General features: G+C 34.2%; 2 protein-coding genes across 3 annotated transcripts in view; both read left to right on the top strand.

Annotated features, from left to right (window-relative positions):
* The first annotated feature begins 441 nt into the window (after positions 1–441).
* On the top strand, positions 442–1884 carry LOC126776591 (dynein light chain Tctex-type 1). The gene is made up of 3 exons (XM_050499237.1): positions 442–635; positions 718–883; positions 1110–1884. Exons 1-3 carry the CDS (start codon positions 600–602, stop codon positions 1256–1258), a joined length of 351 nt encoding a protein of 116 aa, XP_050355194.1. The 5' UTR covers positions 442–599; the 3' UTR covers positions 1259–1884.
* Positions 1885–2896: 1012 nt separating this feature from the next.
* LOC126776557 (protein capicua homolog) overlaps positions 2897–21594 on the top strand; it is a 30939-nt gene continuing 12241 nt past the window's right edge. For both annotated transcript variants that reach the window (XM_050499161.1, XM_050499160.1), the window contains exons 1-13: positions 2897–3571; positions 11607–11751; positions 14317–15027; positions 15197–15361; positions 16823–16991; positions 17439–17538; positions 18153–18383; positions 18961–19100; positions 19942–20080; positions 20248–20344; positions 20425–21090; positions 21168–21260; positions 21486–21573. In XM_050499161.1, the coding sequence (XP_050355118.1) occupies positions 11650–11751; positions 14317–15027; positions 15197–15361; positions 16823–16991; positions 17439–17538; positions 18153–18383; positions 18961–19100; positions 19942–20080; positions 20248–20344; positions 20425–21090; positions 21168–21260; positions 21486–21573 (2701 nt within the window). In that variant the 5' untranslated portion in view covers positions 2897–3571; positions 11607–11649. The remainder of the gene's footprint in view (positions 3572–11606; positions 11752–14316; positions 15028–15196; positions 15362–16822; positions 16992–17438; positions 17539–18152; positions 18384–18960; positions 19101–19941; positions 20081–20247; positions 20345–20424; positions 21091–21167; positions 21261–21485; positions 21574–21594) is intronic.

Raw genomic sequence — 21594 nt, 5'->3', positions numbered from 1 at the left:
TTTATTTATTTTTAAGCACGTTAATTATGTTGTATTGTTATATTAAAACATTTTATGTATAAAAATCTATTTTTTTTATTACATGATTATGTAATATGATGATGATTTATGAACAACTTATCATTGACGTCACGGTGAGCAAAAGAGGATGAGATTACGTTCAAGAAGTCAGTGTTTTTAAACAAAATAATGAAATTCATATTCAAAAATAATAAATAATATTGTTTACAATCTGAATATTTGTCTATCATGTTAAATAGCCTTTGGTTTAACTTCTCTTCGTGAAAAATGTCAACTCGTTCGATGGAGCAAATTAAAAAGTATTTATTGTATTTTGTATTACGTCAATTGTTAAAGTCTAAAACAAAATACATTTAAATACATATTAAGTTGTTATTTTTCATCCAAATATAGGTAATAAATTATATTTTATAGATACTCCCCATTCGCGAATGGTTTACTACACTCTATGACTAACTATTGACTTTTCTAACTGTCATTTAATTTGCAAGTTTGAGATCTTACTGTAGCGTCAAATTTTATTGTTTTGATATTTTCTGTAATCCTAAAAAAACTCTAAGGCTGTTTTATTTTTAATCATGGAAGTTAAAGAATGCAACGATTTGTCTGAAGAAGTAAGTTGTTACTTTTAGAGATATGTTCAATAAGAAGTTGTTATTGATTGCTATTTCATTTAACTAACATGACGTGTTTCAGAATCAATTTATTGTAGACGATGTGAGTAAAATTATAAAAGAAGCAATTGAAAACTCTATTGGAGGCACGGCTTATCAACATAACAAAGTTAATCAGTGGACTTCTGCTGTTGTGGAGTCCTGCTTAAGTCAACTTACAAAACTACAAAAACCTTATAAATATATAGGTAATTTATAACAATCAATTATTTTGAATTACAAACAAACCGTTACTTATAAAAAGCCTTAAAACATATCAAATTAAAAGTAAATGTAAAAAATTATTGACCTTTCTAGAACTGTCAAGTTTTAATTGGTAAACTTGTTTTTTAATTTAACAAATGAATAAAGGATAATGTCTTTTACTACTTTTTTTTACTACTCATATATTATGAAAATAATATTTTTTTACAGTTACTTGCACAATTATGCAGAAGAATGGAGCTGGTTTACACACAGCATCATCATGCTTTTGGGACAACAACACCGATGGCTCATGCACAGTGCGTTGGGAGAACAAGACTATGTATTGCATTGTATCAGTTTTCGGCCTTGGAATATAATATTTTAAAAACAAAAACATTTATGTTGATCTGTTAACACACTGTCTAAGCACATGTATTATGCAAATTTCTAAAGTTTAAAATAAAGTCTTGCTTTAAAATAGAATATTATGTTACTTTTTCTATATTAAAAGATATATTAGTTTTTGCACTCAAGTAAATAACTTATATAGATTATATAAGGTTTTTTCACTTTGGCTCAATGTTACTTTTAACTCTTCTTGAAAAAACTTGAATAAATATTGAGAAATCATAAAAATATTGCTCTACTGCTTATAAAATACTTAAAAAAAATATTTAAATCTTGCATCACCATTGGAAATTAAGTATAATAGTCATTACTTAATTTTAAGTAAGTAGGATATATTTTCGTACACAATAAATATAATTGGAAAAATGGGTTAGTTTGATTAAAAAAAAAACAATTATAAAACTTCATGAATGTCTAGATAAATATAAAAATGTATCATCTATATTAAATTTAGTGCAACAATGTATTATCGATAGGTTAGTACTTAGTACTTAGAGGTAATATGTTTCTGCTCTTAGAAAAACAAGTCTTTCAATATGTTTTGTGATTAGCCTCAACTTCTCTGACATATTAAAATAAAGTTAATAACAACACTTATCATTGTTTTGTTTTAATAATCCAATTTAATACATCATTATCATTGGTGCATCCGAGAAGCTTAACAGCCTTGTTTGTCTCCTTTATACAGCGGTAGATTTTGTGATTTCAGCTCAGAATCCTGTAGATTTAAAGAGAGTTAGGAAATTGGCAATGTTACACTCCTGAGCCTTGTAACCATGTAATCTGTGGTTATGTGACATAGCCGACCCATAGGCCAACAAGAATGGAGAAAATGAAAGTGGATATTTGCGCTAGCACTTGTGCACTATTTCTTGTTCAGGTGGCAGCGTTTGAAATTGGTCACCATAGTCAATATTCGGTCACAAAAGCATTACTCTATTTATTACCAAGAAACTCAATATGCAAAATTGCGAGACAGTTTTATCAAATAAATTTTCAAGGTCACATAAAAATAAAACAAATAAAAAAAAAATCTCTAAAAATAAATATGAAACCATATTTCATAGCAGAAAATAGGGAAATATGGAAAGAAAGTACCTCTCTACTTTTATGCCCGACAGTGGGACACACCAGGCTGACAATAATATAAATAAATATCAACAAAAATCTCCACGATTTTTGTTAACACTAGTAAGAACTATACAACTTACATTTAGTATATAAACATATGTTCAGAAGACAGCAAATTCATTACATTTATAGTTGAATATTATATATTTTTTTCTATTCCTTAAAATTGAATAACATACTAACAACAATATATTATTAATGTTAGCAAATTAAACAACTACAAATTTAACTTCGAGCGTAAAAACCATATCTGCACATTTTTATAAAAAACATACTTAAAGCATTTAAAAGCACAGCTGCAATTACATTCGGAACAAAAATAATGTAACCATTGTGTAAAATTATACATGTTATTAAATGTTTAAAACTCCCATGACAAAATAATAAATTTATACCTTTAATAAATCTTAAGACAGCCTATCCCTTTCTCGAACGGCTACCTCAAATTCACTCCTTGAATTCTTCACAGTTGCTATTGTCCATATTAATAATAAGGAGGGATAATTTTCAAAGTTTCGCGGGCGTATAAGTGCCGCGAGATATATTTGTATCACGTGATCGTCATCGATCCAATGGTTGAGCGCGTCTCGGGTCCATTCAACTCGGTTTCGGGCAGCGCCGGGGAGGGACACTTCACAACACCGATTCTATTCATACATAGGAAATATTTATATATTTCTATCCCTTTCACTCGTATTGAGAAATAATTAAATGAATGGTGAACGAGCGAAATGGGAATATGTTCGAGTGGAAATTATTATGGGCCAGGCCAGGCCAGTCGTCATGTAGAATTTTTTGGTGTGGGTGTTTTGTCTCGGTTTGTCAAACGCTTCAATGATTATTATTTTCAAGTGGACTTAAAAATTTGTGCAAATCTCTATTTATCAATCTAAAACGTGGTGTTTGCGTGTATAAGTGAACATATTTCTTTGTGATTATGAACAATATTTGTGCAGTGAAGGCAGATAATAAATTGGTGGGGGGCTGCTAAAATACTACGATAGGATAGTAACAACGTTTTACAACTGGTGTCGTTCGGGCGCTCATAAAATTTCTCATCTCAGTGTGGACGAGTCGGACATCCATTTTGTTTTATTATGTGGTTTGGTTGTTTACACTGTGCGTCGTGCTCTCGACAATGGAAAGCGACGGTGAGTTGAGCAGTCGGTGGGAGCATAGCACATAACGAAACGTTGTCTGCGCATGTAGGCCGCACACGACAATAATCTTGCATCAGTGAATAAGTAATGGTATTCGATTTTGTGCATCGTGTGGCGCAGCCGTGGTGTCGGTTCCGTATACACGACACGTTCATCATTAGTCATAATAGCCAAAGCGAGTTTCACGCGCCGTGTAATATAAGTGCGGGCTAATTGATTTCGGTTCAAATCTAAGCATGCGCCTGCCGTATGCAACCTGCCTACGTACGTCGCTCGCGTCTATATCGCGCTTATCAGCTGATTACACTATTTAAATGCACTAGCAGCTTTGCACCATGTATGTTTATAAATAATCATAAACTACCATGGAGTAGACTGACATTTCTATACTGAATTCTGTAAGTTTTGCACATTTTTTACATTATATGTTTCAATATTAATGTTGATGTATCATTACTAAATGCAATAACTACTGTTATTTGAAGTTATAGATGTACAAACAGGGTATATTCCTTTACATATTTTGTAAACACCCATTTAAAATACAATACCAATAAAAAATAAGAATCTAACTTAAATTGTTAAATCCAAACCTGCCAATTACTATAATGAGTGATAAATCTAAATTGTTTACAAAATATGTAATTATACTGATATTCATTTTATTAAAATATTAATCATATACCCCACCTACTTATTTAATCAATACTACATACAATAAATACATATGGCATAATACATTCTAAAGCAAATTACATATTATTTAGCCATTGTTTAATATCAAAGATTTTTAATTAAATATTTTGTTTAGTTAAATTCCACCCTCGTAGTATAGACAAAGGGATTCTGGCCTTTGTTAACAATTATATCATTAAAATTAAAATAAAAGATTCCATTGACATTTCATATATTCATAATATTGATTAAAAATTAAAAATCTAATTTTATCATGTTTTTAATTATATTTATTTAGTACATTACAGTTATAGTGTTTATATTTATCTTAAATATTAATCAATATTTTTACTGATTTACTTTTGTTTAACAATTTGTCATAGTTTTTTAAAACTTCTTTATGTGACTCCTAATGTGATATTGTAAATATTGTAATGACTGCCTCGTAGGTCTAGTGGCTCGATGTAAAGCCGCAGACCTGGAGGATCTGGGTTTAATTCCCAGGTCGGGCCAGTAAAAAGTTATTGGGTTTTTCTGTCAGAAAATTCTCAGTATCAGCCTGGAGTCTGGAAGTTGGAAGTGTGTACACTCCCATGCCTCAGAAAGCACGTAAAGCCGTTGGTCCTGTGCCTGAACTCTTTCTGGTCATGTTGGATTGCCATCCCATCAGATTATGAGCGTTAGGGAATAGAGGGTGCACCTGAGTTTGCCCACACACTTGTGCACTATAATATCTCCTGCGTAGTGGCTAATCTCTCTTGAGATTGGCAATGCATAACACATTTTGGTTGTAATATAAAACAGAATAAGTGGAACCATCGGACACCATACTTATTATAATTGCTTATTTTGAATTTGGTTTGCATTTAAAATTATATATAATTATAAAATATATTATATATTCCATATAAAAATATTATACTTACTTATTGATTTTAAAATCTAAAATTTAAATCTAAAATTATACCATGAAGAAACACCGCAGACCTGAGAAAAACCGGTGAAAGAAACTCACCGGGATTTTACTTTTAATTTTCAACAATTGTAATTACAAAGCAATTTTTCATATTTCCATTTAAATGGCCTGGAGGTGATAATTTCATTCTCAAGGTGTGTTATCATCTAAGAATACATTGAAGTCATACAAAATTACAAATTACATGGTATAATTTTGTCCAAAATAATGACAATGAATTACATAATAATTTAGTTAATTACCAAATCAAAATAAATAATATAAAAAACAAAAATGTATATGTATGGATGTATAGCGTTGTATATGGACATTTCATATGTATGGAATTTTTTTTCATTGTTGTCCGCAGTACTATGACTCCTCTGTTATTATTGTAAATTTGATAAGAAAGCATTGATAATTATACTTATATAAATAGTTGTAATATAATATTCAATAAAAGTTTATTGTATTCTAACTAAAACAGACTATGGCATTGTTTTTACTACAATGAAGATTAGAGTTTACGATTTACGGCAGTTTTAAAGCTAAGACTAGATTTTACGACGTGCGTTCTAAACGGTGCATCGAAATTGGCATTCGCATTTAATACGAATCAATGACGGAAATGGGTTACTATTAAAATTTTTAATTATGTTGTTTATAATGGAACGTTATATTACTCACCTGTAAATAAGCATCACTTAATACGGAATTGTGATCAGTGAATCAGTGTAGGGACGCCAACTGGCTGTAGGGTCATGTTTCCCGGATTTCTGCTTAATACTAAGTCACCTGCAGCCGTTGACGTACATATTTTTTTTTAGATATCGATGTCCATAAAATATGTAAATAACTTACTAGCTGCGCCCAGCAGTTTTTTTTTAAATATATAAGCTAGCGCTTGACTGTTATCACACCTGATGGAAAGTGATGGTACAGTCTAAGATGGAGCGCGTTTGCCTAGTACTTTCGTAATATATATTATTTTCCTTAAGACTTATAGATATTTATAAAAATATGCTTAGATGTTTTAGATTACGATTAATATTATTACTCCCTATTAAGTACCTAATAATAAGATAATTATAAAACTAATAATAATGTTGAATGATCTTCGTACATAGATAAAGATTCAATTAGTTATAATAATGAAGTCATGATTTCTAATAGTAATCCAGTAGGGTCGTCGTTTTTATAAAATAATCGATCGAAGTTTTAAATTAATGTTGATTTCTCGTAAATAAAAATATTATCCAGATCGTTTACCGTATTTGCGTTAAAATAATTTCATAATCATGTAATTATCATAATTATAATTCAATTAAAATTAACAAAATGACAAAATAAAATGCCTACCTTACAGTATTCAGTTTAGTTAATTTTAATTTTTGGATTATTTACGTAAAATAGTTTTATTTGTATTTAGTATTTCGAGAGGCCTGAAATGTACAACCATGGTTTAGTTATCTTTCAAATTACAATATGTTCAATTATTCAATAAAGCTTAGTCAGAAGTCATAACTATAATACGCTTCCACATTACCAAGGTCGTTCCAACGTTATAATGGACATGTCGCAACTTGCTTTAGTCCATTTTGTAAATAAAAAATGTATATAGGTAGGTGCTTACATAGGTTAATTTTTACAGACAAAATTATAATCATTTTAGTTTTTTTTTAACATAACACAAGCAAAAGGTTCTGACTCATAACGAAGGTATTGCAAGAATTTCCGTTTTGAATTTTCAGTTGAAATTAAGAGGGAGAAGAGTTGAAATCGATATGTCAATATTTTCTATTTTATATGTCATAAAAAACTATTTTGTATCAAAAATGTCATTTTTCGGATAGCAACACTGGCCTCGTTGGCTTCATCGACTAATCTTTGCTCGTTTGAAGTATTTGACTTTGGTCGAAGTTAAAAAATACTATGGCAAAATTACTTATTCGATATTTAAAATATATATATCAAATATAATATTTGGATGCTGCCGCTTTTGGTATTGTCGACATCTCTGTTAGGACTGAGTTGAGAACGTCTTTTGTCTAAGCAACCGTTCGTACGGGAGTTAAAATAAGCGTTGCGTAAAAAGAGCTCGGAGCCTTTTTCACCGCTATAATCCCACGCTGTTCAAACGAGCGCTTAAATAATCACTTCGTGCCATTACATCGCTCGATGGAGACGCTATGTAGTCAGCTTAACTTGCAGCAGGTATTTCCGTTGTTGGAATAGTAAAAGAGAAAATCAAAGCTCTGGTGTCACCCAATATTTAAGAGACCAATTTGCCGTTGCTCATTTGTGAATAATTTAGGAAAAATCCTTTAATGGCTAAGTTATTTAAGGATGACATTGAAAAAAAAGTTAGACAAATTAGTAGCCATAAAATGAAATAAGATATGTAACTTTTTAAACACTCATACACCTCGGTCTACATTGTAGTCGAAGCTGTTGGACTCCGAGCTTTTAAAAGCTCCCGTCGGAACGTTTTTGTATTCTTATGATGTGCATATTTGGAGGCTTTGCACTCTAGGTTTAAAATAGACCGTTGACCAATACAAAAAATCCCGGACACCAAAAACGTCTGTCCAAAAGGTTAAAATTAACGCACATTAAAACGGCAAAAGCGCTCGTCCGATAGACTTCATTAAGCTTGTTTGTCAAGCAATATCGCTTTGGCCGAACCAAGTGCGAACGGTCAAAACAAATGTTTGACATAATTGTCTCCTTTGATGTTTTATTAAAAACCGACAAGTAGATGAAAACACATAATATATTAGCTATTTGCGCAATTTGCTATATTTGTAAAAAATGAAACAAATATAACCTAATAAGTTTTACAATTGTCGTGTTCAGGTCATTAATGTTAATGCGCAAACACGTTAATCAAATGAAGTGTAATATTGAATATGATAAAAAAAGTGTTTCAAACATAATGGTACCATCTTGATTGACCACTGCGAAGCAGAAATGCTTAGTATTGTTGTGTTTTGGTTTGAAGGGTGAGTGAGCCACAAGCACAAGAGACAACAAAGTAAGTGACGTGTTCGCAAGATTGGTAAATAAGGGATTTCTATGGAAATGGTGACCACCGACAGAAGTACCCATAACCTATATGTAGATAATTTATCCAAACATATAAAAGTATTTCTATGTCTACAATTGGTTAAAATTGTGAAAATGGATTCTTCATTGTTGCCTCGTCTTTATTTTAACCACAATTCACGATATTATTAAATCAGAACTAAAAAAGTTTAAAGGCGTTTAACTCAACAACACATCCTGTATCTCGTTTCGATTGCAAAAAAAGCTTTACTTTTTCTAAGAGGTTTATTGAATGCATAAAAAATCTGAAACTCACTGAACTAATAAACTCGTTTTTTAATATTAAGGCTAATACTATAAGGCTTAAAATACATATATGTATAAGTATGCACTTGAAACTTTAATTTGATTCACTTAGATATTCTTAACTGGTTAATTGTTTATAGTTTTATTTTCTACCAGTTTTCGTCAGTACATAAATATAATCCTACAAGATAAATAAAACTTTTATTAGTAAAATAAACTTTTAAAATTTAATACGTTTAAAAGATTGGTATGTTAAAAATGTCGCAAGATATTTATCGCTATTGCTGGTAGTTAAGAGTCGTCTACTAGACGGTAGACCTGTTGGTCGCAGAAGTCGAGGCAGGCCTAAGCTTAGATGGCTTAGGCGTGAATGACTGTTAAAAAAAAAGCCAGAAAAAACAGCTGTACTGGATATTTGATCAGGATAAAACAATAGATGATATATAAATAGATGATAATGAGCTTTACTTGACACAGAGTTATCTATGTTTTTATCCAAGAATACTCCAATAATAATGAATCCATTCAAAGATATGTAGGGCATATTTTCACTTCTCGTTACAGTTTATCGATGTATGTAATAAATCTGCAAGGAATTTATTATGTATACAGTATTGTAAGTGACTTAGAATTAGATCCTTCTGTTAAAGCGACATCCGCTTAAACCCGGGTTATTGATCCAAGCTAAATCTATTTCGAATTTAACTGTAATAGCGAACAGTTACTGTGACTATATTTACCGTCTATTGTAAGAGTATTTAATTTTAGAATTTATAGATTATATAAAACAATTCATGAACTATGAACAAACACTCGAAACCGCATTTAGAGTTATAGTTCAGTTTTTTTCATACAGATTTTTAAATAGTTTTTATTTAGATATAAGATTTAACTTATACATACGTTATTTTTATAAAATATATTTTTTAATATAAAATAATTTAACGTTATCTTTACTTTGAAAGCTTTGATTTTGGCTAATACTGGTCTTGTGGTTCCGTCCGAGTAAAATAGTGCCACTGCATCATAACCCGTCCACGCGCTTGGTTCTCGTAAGAGCTTAAGATCATTTTTTGTTTGAATTTTGATCTTTGGCACTTCGTAATGAAACGTGAATATAAATAAATAAAAGAGTATTTATTATAATACAACTACTCACATATATATTTTTTATTAATATAAAAATAATTATTGCAAATCGAGTCTGCAACCTGTAACGCAGAAATCAGGCTTAGTAGCGACTATGTCAGTTTGCATTTAATACTTGTTTAAAAGAGGTGTAATTTACTCGGTCTATTGTTTTTTTGTAGTATTGAGTCATATTTATCTATATATTCATGTAAGTTGTCTAAATAATATTACACATTGGTTTTTTTTATTACATCTAGGCCGTACAATGAGTAAAGTTATCATGATTGCTGTGTGTGAGAGAGATGAAGCATTATTTATTAAAATAATAAACGGTTTATTATTGTCAATATGCAAACATAACTCATGTACTTTGATTGGGTTTGGCGTATAATATAATCTTTATATTATAATTTATTAATATATACTTTATGGTACAAAACCACTGGTGGTACAGCTTTGTGAAAGCTCGCCTGGGTAGGTACCACCCACTCCTCAGATATTCTACCGCAAAACAGCAGTACTTGGTATTGTTGTGTTCCGGTTTGAAGGGTGAGTGAGCCAGTGTAATAACAGGCATATGGGAGATAACATCTTAGTTTCCAAGGTTGGTGGCGCATTGGTGATGTAATCGGTGGTTAACATTTCTTACAATGCCAATGTCTATGGGCGACCACTTACCATCAGGTGGCCCATATGCTCGTCCGCCTTCCTATTCTATAAAAAAAAGACATATAATACACACAGAAAATTGCTTAGGACTAAAAAAAAGAAATTTTTGTTATACTTTGGTTAACGCATAATTTTTTGTTATGAAATTTTCCATGTCGATTTTTTCTTTACTCCTTTAATTTAAAACCATCGATTTATCGGAAGGTTTATATTAACACTGTCAAGTGATATTAAACTACATTTCTGGATTATTCTAGAACTTATACACGTAAGACTGACGTTAGAACATAGTCTGGTCTATAGCTTATTTCATTAGAAGAAGAAGTAACGATATAGAAACCTTAGATATATACATATTTCATAAGTACAGTAGTACAGTAACAGCCTGTTAATGTCCCACTGCTGGGCTAAGGTCTCCTCTCCATTTTTTGAGGAGGTTTAGAGCTTATTCAAACACGCTGCTCCAATGCGGGTTGGTAGAATACACATGTGCCATAATTGCAATGAAATTACACACATGCCGGTTTCCTCACGATGTTTTCCTTCACCGTCAAGCACGAGATGAATTATAATCACAAATTAAGCACATGGGAATTCAGTGGTGCTTGCCCGGGTTTGAACCCACGATCATCGGTTAAGATTCACGCGTTCTAACCACTAGGCCATCTCGGCTTTTTGATTTCATAATATTTGCTAATAATTCTGTTATAAATATATCTTTATAATGTAACAGTAACTAGTTATATACGCTTGATTTTACGTAAAAAGTTCCGACCAATGATATCGTGTCAATTCAATTTCAAAGTCTTTACTCTTCTAGTAGATCGAATAGGTTATAATCTGAAAATTGTATTATTCACTATCATAATTTAAAAAAAGAACATTGTTTTATTATTTATATCTAAATAGTCCTACTACATATTTCGGTTTTACAATTTAAGCTTTTTTTAAAAAAGAAAATATGTTGTATATTTATTTTATTCGTTTATATCAGCAAAGATAGAGTAGCGTGTCAGCCGAGACAAGGAGTGAGTGGCAAAAAGGGCAAAAAACGAAGATTTATTATATCGTCGAAAATGTTCAAACTTGTTTCAAACAAGGTACAGCTTTGTTAAATTGAATTAGTAGGCCAATTTGTGATATTATTTAAAGTATACGGTCGATTGAATTTTATTTTCGAAGGTTAGATAAATATTTTTCATTTAGTATCATTGATAATTTAACATTTTATTTATTATTTTACAGGCGTACGGTGGCAATGAGTGATCCGTGGTAGCGGCAGGCGGTGATGCAGCGGGCCCACGCGGGCGGCGCCTCGCAGCCGCAGCCCTACGCCCCGCGGCCGCACTACCGCTCGCAGTCCCACATCTACCCGGACATAGATGATCAGGTAACCCGTCATTATTTTAATGTTTTCCGCAGCTCGGCAAAGGTTTTGAGCTTATTCCACCACGCTACTCCTAATTGGCATTTCAGCTAATGTATGCAGTTTTTCAACAAATAATTTTTTCACCGTGCGAGTTGAACTAAAATAAAAAATTAAGCAAATCAATAACAGTGATGTTTTTCGGATTTGAGTAAGTGTTCTTCTGATAAGATCCGCGTGTTCTAATCGTTGATTCACCTCGGATCTACCACACTAAAATATTAAGTAGCAACTTATGCGATAAATATCACACTAATTGTAATTAAATAATTTCGTAGTTTAACTGAACGAACTATGAATAAATAAATTCGTAAAATTATAACGAGATAATAAATATGATAATTTACTGATGGTAAGGCTTTGTGCAAGCTCGTCTGGGTAGGTACCACCCACTCATCAGATATTCTACCGCAAAACAGCAGTACTTGTTATTGTTGTGTTCCGGTTTGAAGGATGAGTGAGCCAGTGTAATTACAGTCACAAGGGACATAAAATCTTAGTTCCCAAGGTTGGTGGCGCATTGGCTATGTAAGCGATGGTTGACATTTCTTACAACGCCAATGTCTAAGGGCGTTTGGGGACCACTTACCATCAGGTGGCCCATATGCTCGTCCGCCTTCCTATTCTATATAAAAAAAATATATTATAACGAGATATTTATAACATAATACTTTTTTTTATCAATGTTCGAAATAATACGTAAATAAATTTTGTTAAATATGTATAGACAAACCATTTGATTAGGTATACGCAGTAAGTGTAAGCGAAAAAACCACATTCAGCTATATTTAACATATTCCATGATATAAATAAGGTAAATACGACCGCAGCCATTTCGATTTTCCTTTAAATATTTGGCGAAATATTTAAAGGAAAATAAACGGTAGTATTGTTAATAGTGCGGCAACATCAATGGCAAGTTGTGCATCGATTTTGATTAATTATTAACGATAAACCTTGCGGAGGACTCTTTTCTTATCGATTTCGCGGACGAGCAAGTGTTCTCGATACGTTTGTGTTGCATTTATTAGTCGTTTGGCAGGGCTCAATAAACGTATATATTATTTTACTAACTGGGGGCGCATACACTTGTCGGGAGTGCGGCCGAAGGATCCTCTCTCGCATTGGTCTACAGTCATGAACGCAAGTGCCTTCGCGATGCCGCTTAAATCATCTGTCAAAGATGCAGAGGCCTATATGATACAGATTTAAAAATATTGTTCAAGACGTTTTCAGATTCTATAAGGATGGGTGTGTTAATGTATGTGCATGTAGTTGTTAGTTATACTCGCGTAACAATGATGACAAATCGTTTTAATTGAACGTGTTATTGTGTAATGAACACCAACGGGGCTAGACAAAGCCACATGGCGATTGACGATCTTGTATGTAAAAAAGGCCTAAATATTTGGATATGAGTATGATATATGTATTCGATCTATCACGTGATCAACAATTGGCGTATTGAATTGAATAATTTAATAGGAAACGAAGTTCGAAATCGTTTCGATGATAATTTGTGCACTTTGTATAGCCCCTTTGATTAAGTTTTCATTTGTTATTCGATTTCGCAGTTCATCTAAAAAAACTCATATGAAATTTACCTCTAACTTTACCTCTAACTTTACCTCTTTATAATATTACTAATATTATAAAGAGGTAAAGTTTGTGACGTTGTACGGGGTAATCTCTGGATCTACTTAACCGATTTTGAAAATACTTTTACCAACAGAAAGCCAAATCATTTGTGAGTGCCATAGGCTATATATTAACCCGAAAAATGAAAATACTTTTTCGTCGTAGTGGGATTTGCGAAGTAAGTCAGAGATAAAACGGTCGTACGAAAACGTTTCTTACGAACGCTGTCTTAATGATGAGAGATATAGATTGAGTTCTATAGAAAAGTTGTAGAGCTTGATAATGCCTAAAAAAAAGTTAGCGACAGCATATGTCTTACTTTTATAATTAAGTCACAAAAAGTAGTTTTTTATGTTAAAAAAAATAATTGAAATCGTTAGGTTGTTGTTTGCATGTTTATTGGTCATATTATCAACAATTATGAATTATTTTCAATTTAAGTAAATTTATCGTTTCAAGTGTTTAAAACAAAAGACTTTTTATTTTTACTGCATATAATTTGGACCAGTGGTTAAAAAGATAATACGACCATACCTATGCATGGGAACCGCGACCGTCTCATAATCTTTTAAGTGATATTTGTATACTATATCTATAGACACGTCAACCTATTTAACAATAAATTGTTTTATTACTAAGAACATTTCATTTTAATAAAATTCGTTCTTAACAGTTTGTTTTTGGTTGCAAAGTTTAAGAGATAGTTTGAAATATAAAATACGCGAGACAATTTTATTAATGTACGGCCGATCGATCACAAGTAAAAATGTGTACCGACCAACGAAGTGGGCACGGGTCAGCTAGTGCATCTATATAAATATTAGTTTAGGCCGTGAAATGGGATATTGGTAAATGTAATTGTTATTAATTTGAAAATTCTTGTGTCGCCAGATTCCAGCATCCGTAATCAGCAGTGTCGGGACTGTCAGTTTATCTCAATCAACGACTAATCCAACACCGAATATAACAATGGCAAATCCAACGAATCTAGGAACTGCGAGCAGTAATACCCAAGCGCCTGCGCAACAAACGCCCACGCAGGCACCCGTAAGAAATCTGCCGAAAAAACGTAAATTTGACCCATCCGAATTGGAGGAAATTGAGCGGAATTGCATGAACAGTATACAGGAAAGAAACTGTATCAACGTTTCCGTCTCCGCTCCTCTTCCGGTCGAATACACGCCGCCAACATACCAACCACCAGTGCTGCAGCCGTCTCCGATCGTCCAGCGTTCGTCGCCGCACGATCTGAAACCGTTCAATATCCACTACCCCAATATTGATTTGTCGGAATGGCGGGGTCATAGAGTGCTGGCCAAGCAGCGCGGACTGTACATACCAGGGGTGATACGTCAAGCGGACGGGTGCAAAGTGATAGTGGAGTTAGATGGACAGGAAAATGAACCTATAGAGTACAGTGATATATTTGGTGTTAACAAGTACGATGTGATTAGTGATGCGAGTCCTCAACTCAGTCATTTGTTGATTGAATCAGCGTGCGTTGTCAGGACTACTGACCCGAGCCGGGAGAGTGTGCAAAATGTGTTCGTCGAAGGGCTCGTTTTCGAAGTGCTAAATTCGCCAATTAGAATTCGCGTTAAGGTAAGGGTTATGTTTAAATATTTAGTTGCTTAATTTATGCAAAGATAATATAATATCTATTCATTACAAATTTATATTTAGTTCTCAAAGAAATATATATTTTGTATTATAATACATAATGCTTAAGTCTGGAAACGTATTGTTAACGTATATAATTCCCGCTTCTTAGGTGACAGACGGCGAGAATATTTGCAAGGAGATGGTGGAAGTGAAGCGCGCAGACATCCGTCTGCTGCAGCCTCCCTGGGCGGACGAGCTGGAGGACGCGGGGTCGCACGCGTCGCCCGCGCTGTTGCCGCAGCACATGCGCGTGCACCACGTCTCCTCCGTACCCGTGAGCCACACACACTTATATTATAAACGTGCCAGTTAATCCGACCGTTTGTCGGTACGATATTGCGACAAAACTTCTGAACCGATCGTAATAAAACATTGGGTTTAATATTTTTATACCCATATCACTTAACGCTTAGTGGTTGAAGGTAAAAATAAAATTTATAGAAGCGTCTTCCAAACAGAAATAAATTATATATATAATTACCAAAATAAAAGCAAGTGAACGTTGTAGGTCGTTTATGCTTTTTATTATCTTATCAATATACATAATATTATTAAACTCTCAATAGAGTTGTTTATGTAATGACTGTACAAAAGTTTTGAAACGATATTAAGTAGGTTTTGTTATCGATACATATTCCAAATATGTTTTTTTTTTGGCCTTTCGTTCTAGTTAATTTTAATGAAAGACAATACGTTGAGAGTATTACTCGTGAGCTTTCAAGAGACATTGAAAATTTACATTTTCATATCGAGACCGTTAAACCGTTATTATATTTTAATAGAATGAAGCGTCAATTATATGTATATAAAATAAATTATCTATTGTAACGTATGTTGGTGTAATTATCTTAAACTAGCTACCCGTTCTTCGCATGGGTGGAATAATGGTCTCCATAACAATTATATCGTATACATATAATTCTATTGATTTACGTGGCGCACACCAGTAAAGCTGTGTCGGTATGATTTTTCCGACATCTTCAACGGTCATCATGATATTTCAGCCAATTCACACTAAACACTTCCTCATGAATCGCCCCGTCCATTGGTGAAAACCGTATGAAAATGCGTTCGGTAGTTTTTGAGTTTATCTCTGACAAACAGACGCGACGGGGGTACTTTGTTTTATAATATGTAGTGATTATTTTTATAGAATCTGTGTTAATCACTATATATACACGAAAAGTAACGATGAGCTTATAATCATGTATTTTTAACTTTGGCAATCATTAAAATTACATCTTTAAAAAAAGATAATATATGAGACATATTACTTAAGACAAGATTATATACGTTTAGTATTTCAGAAATAAAATAATGAGCTCAATGTATATCGCTTTATTACTCTCACACGAATGGACTGTCAAATACACAATTTTAAATAATTCTTTCTAAAATCAAAATATACTTTTAAATAAAGACCCCGTTACAAATACCATAATATGATAATTGATAATTAATTGTATAGGCCGGATATATTACATAAATTTAAATGTATTTAATCAACAAACTTATGTAATTGAATTGGTTTAAAAGTGTTAAATAATGAATTTTTTCTCGGTTGAATGTACATTTTGAACCGTAGCTTACATTAAATATGTATAACAATATATTCCGGCGATGATATGATGAACCAAAAGCGCTTGTTAAAGTCTTTATGAATAAATTAATTTTGTTTGTGTGTTTCTTGAAAATCAATAATTGATATCATCTGAACTCAACGTACACTTTGCAGTACATGGGCGGCGATCACTTTGTGACATCATCTCCGATGCCCGGAGCTGGTCAAGTGGTGACCGTCGGCGCTCTGTCCAACGGATCTAGACCGTTCGATGATTACGGCGAGAGCGACGACGACCTTCCCAGTGAAAACATCATGTTTCCAACGGACGCATCTCATATGGGTTAGATAATTTATTAACAACCGTTACTTAATTTTACCCTGTTATAAACAATTAAGAAGTTAGCAAAATTAAGCTAGATCAGGCACTTGATGGTAAGTGGTCATCACCGGCCATAGACATTGGGACTATAAGAAATATTAACCATTCCTTACAACGTAAATGCACCACCGAAACTGGGAACTAAGATTTTATCCCTGTGCCTGTAGTTACACTAGTTCACTTGCCTTTCAAACTGAAACTCAAAACTACTATATAATAAATATTGCTGATTGGCTGTAGATTAAGTGATATCGACCCGACCGTACGAGCTTGCTCAAAGCCCTACCAACTAGTAGATTTTGATTCATATATAAATTTCCAATGAAAAATATCCATACAATTGTTTGTAAGATAAATAAATAAATTAAGTAAAGTTAACATTTTATTTTTAATGTAATTGTTATTTAGATTGCAACAACAGCAAACGTAGCAGTCTTCAGAGTCGAGGCAGCACGTCCAGCCTCATCGAAGGCAGTCTCACACCAAGATCTCAAGCCCCTACTCCCAGGTTCGTAATTGGTCGGAACTGATATAAAATTACCAGTTTCATTGGGTTATAAGGAAATTACAACTGAGATGGAGTTATGTAAAGTAGCTTTAATTGTTTTTCCCATTAGGTTTAATTTTGCGTAAATAAATAGTGTAGTAGTAATATGTAAACAGTTCCTTATTTGCTTGCTTGATTCACAACTATATATATGTATACACGGTATCATTAATGTGTACTAGGTATCACTAATATACGCTTGGGTTTTTACGCAGCTTTTAACGGCCGTCTCAATAATACGGCTCTGGGCTGATAATGTCTAGTCTCTTAAAAAGTCTACTATGCTTAAGTGACCAATGTTTTTTTAAGTCCAGTCCCATAATATCCTGGAGTCCAAATATGTCAAGAGTACCATAACGTGAAATGAGCTTTAAGGTATATTGTCCTAGTTCAACACATAAATAATACTCTCTTTGGAAATGCTTTTGTTATTGGGTTTTGCATCCCCGCCACCAAAATGGTTGTTGAGGTGTTTGACAAAAAAACCTTTCTTTGACACTCAATTTCACACGGCTAATTTATAAGAGTTTGAGTATGATTTTTTTTCCTTAATCGAAACTGAACGAACTTTCTAGATCTCAAGCGGCAACACCGCACAAATACAAGAAAGGTGACGTAGTGTCGACGCCTACCGGTATAAGGAAGAAGTTCAACGGTAAACAGTGGAGACGACTATGTTCCAAGGACGGCTGTACCAAAGAGAGCCAGAGGCGCGGCTTCTGTTCGAGGCATCTCTCGTTAAGAGGAGTCACGAGGTCTTCCAACACGCCTCTGGCACAAGGGTCCGCCCATACGCCTCAGCAGAGGTGAGTTATATTTATTGAGATTCATAAATAAACCCAGCTATAACGTCAATATGGTTTATATTAGATGGACTGCAAATGTATCGGCATGTCCCATTTGGTCCAAAGTGTGATATGAAAAAGATAAATATGTATCGAAACGTCACAAACTCCACGTTATGCCGCCTGTCCATTATACATGCTTAACAAGTGCCTTGGTAAATAGCGACGTTGTTTAATTAATAATGTTTTCAACTACCTATTATTGCAGATAATATACACAGGTAGTATACGTAAGAAGTTTACATAAATAAAGTACTATTAGAATGTTTTGTTAACCTTTTTTAAAATTTTGATTGTATAATACTCTTTCTCTTTCGGAAGTTTTTATACCGCGACTTTTTTTTTTTTTAAATATTTCTATGAAATGCAAATATCTGTTTTAAGGAATTCCTTCCAGTTAAGCGTAAAGCTTGTGTTAGGACTGGTTACGATAATAGCCAATGGGGTCAGGGTTGAACCTGCGACTTGCAAACTGTTAAGCGGTAATAATACTCTGGCACTGATTTTTCGAGATTGAAACGATACCGGTTCTTTCCAGGAGCAGCAGCAAATCGCTGTCGTCGAGCGGCACGGGCGTGGAGGGGGACGAGACCTCGCGCGAGTCGGACACCACGCCGCCCAACTACCGCGTCACGGGCCGCTTCGACCCCGACGAGACCGAGGCCGCCAACATGCTGGGTGAGTTCCTTCTTAGCGAGAGAGCAGGCGAAACAAATCATATATTTACCCTCTTTATCCATTAGCACTGTTGTAAATACAAATTAAACTAGCATCCGCTCGCGGCTTCGTCCACGTGTGAGAAAGGAGTTAGGTAGCTTACGTGTTGTCAAGGTATAAGCTATCTCTTATTTCAAATTCCATCCAAATCTAAACAAACAAACGTTCACGTTTATAATATTATTACTATATGCTTAAACAATACATCAATATATGGCCAGCTATGGAAAGTCAGATATTGTCTTTCGTACCAGGTATTATCCTGGCTCACCTGCTTAAACTGAAACAGTCTTAGCTTCATGATCGCCTTTAACTAGTTTTTCGGGCAAAGTCCGACTACTCAGCGTTTCATCGCCGATCTTTAATCATATGTTTTTATATTGCTCATCTCCGTGAAGGGTTACGTGTGCCTTGTTTGCTATGTAAGTGCACAGTACGCGTGACCGCCCCCCCCCCCACGAGCGTGGGTTCCGCTCGGACGTGCGGTAGGAAATCCTACACTGTGAAAATAAAGATGCACTTTGCATTAAAATATTTCCAATAGTTTAGAAAGTCATCACAATTACACAAGTTGTAATAATAAAATATACAGTCAATAACATATACATCTTATTAATTGTGATGGCAATGTATAAAGTGTGGTCACTTTATACATTGCCATCGACGACGAATCATCGGTCGACGGTAAATGTGGTCGGTAAAGATGATTACAGACACCAACGTCCTATTAGAACGCAGAGTTAATTTATGTTATAAGACGTAGGTCCCGGTGAGTAACCATATCTATCGCCGCTGCCCGCAGTGTCGCTGGGCAGCTCCCGGTCCGGCAGCCCCGGCGCGTCCCCGGTGGGCGGCTCGCCGGTGCTGCGCGGGAACGTGTTCGTGCCCATCTCGTCGCCGCAGCCGCCGCACGCGCCCGTCTACCACCACCATCTCATCAGGTACCACACAGTCTTCGTTTTCGTTAAAGTAATAAAAAAAACTGAATATAATATCGGTAACAATTTTTGTTGGCTCTGAAAGATTGGTTACATAAGTGGTAATAAAAGTTGCAATGTCATTTAAAATATTTCTCGTTACAATAAAATTGTTAAAACTTTCCTAATAGACCCGAGTTAGTACGACCGGGTAGAGTCAGCTCACCAGTGGGCGGAGTCGCCACTAGCGTTATAAGAGTATCTCCAGCGCCTACCTATCATTATCAGGTATTTATTTAAACAAACACTATCTAATTATACAATATAAAGTACAGAGTAACAGTCAGAAGAAATTTTTCAATTTACAGGTTGACAATCGGAACGGTCCATCCAGCCTTCAATCAAGTCAATCCAACGTCATTGGACTCCAATCCTCAAGTCTCAATATACAAAGCAATATCCAATCGAACATGAACACGGCTACAACAATGCAATCGTCACTAAACTTGCCCTCAAGCATTTCCATAATAAACAACATGAATAACCAAGGCCTACAAACGAGTATCGCTAATTCGATCCGTAGTTCCAAAGCCGATGAAGTGCCCCATAATTTGGTCGTACACCGCATTCCGCCAAACGGTAACGACCTGGATCACATCTATAGAAGTCAACCATTACGCAGGAATGGAATACAGGAACAGTACAGACGAGAAACGGAAGTTTCGCCGCCATTGAATAATCATGAAAATTTTGGCAATAGAAGGGTCTCGGAGTATGAGGATGAGGACCATTCGGTACCTCAGACTGACCACATGAGTCGCGGCAACATCGACCCGCGACCTTTAGAGCTCTCCGAGGCTCGCTTAATAGAAGACAACAAAAGGATTTTGAAACCCGCTCCTTTGCAAGCTCGATTGGTTTCGTTGGTTGACACGGATATGAAGGAAGCTGTGAAACGGTTCTACGTTATACCGCAGAATACGTTGGAGAAGAAAATCGTTTTGATAAAAAACGAACCGTCTGATGCTGTTCAAGTAAGTTTAAATTATTAAAAGCAATAATGGTGTTTTCAAGAAGTAAATATTTTAAAACTTTTTCTTTTATGTTGCAGTTAGAGCATAAACAGCATCAGATGACGCACCAGATAAATAATAATAATAATGAATCGGAATCTGAACATCGTATAATGGACAATGGTGACCATGTAAGTTCTGATAGATTTATTTTAGTACAAAAGTTGTAGTCATTTAAAAAAATATAGACAGTTTAAAATTAACTTATATAGACAGCTTCGATGCATTGGAATTAATGTTTTTTAAACCAAATACTTGTATCGCAAAATCCAAGCTAACGACCAAAATCTAAAGCTATCAATTGACCATCAAATTTTTATTTTTAAACTCACTCTAAAAACGCTGTTTCATTTTAGATAAATAACATTAACAACAGCGCAGTGATAGTTCATCCTAATCAATTGCTACCTGTGCTGCCTCCGCCGACTTCGCACACTATAATAGGTAAGATTATATTTTTTCCTT

Source organism: Nymphalis io, chromosome 20, assembly GCF_905147045.1.
Source record: "Nymphalis io chromosome 20, ilAglIoxx1.1, whole genome shotgun sequence".
NCBI classification, from domain to species: domain Eukaryota; kingdom Metazoa; phylum Arthropoda; class Insecta; order Lepidoptera; family Nymphalidae; genus Nymphalis; species Nymphalis io.
The sequence above is the reverse complement of the archived record's forward strand: the minus strand, read 5'-3'. Positions and strand labels throughout refer to the sequence as shown.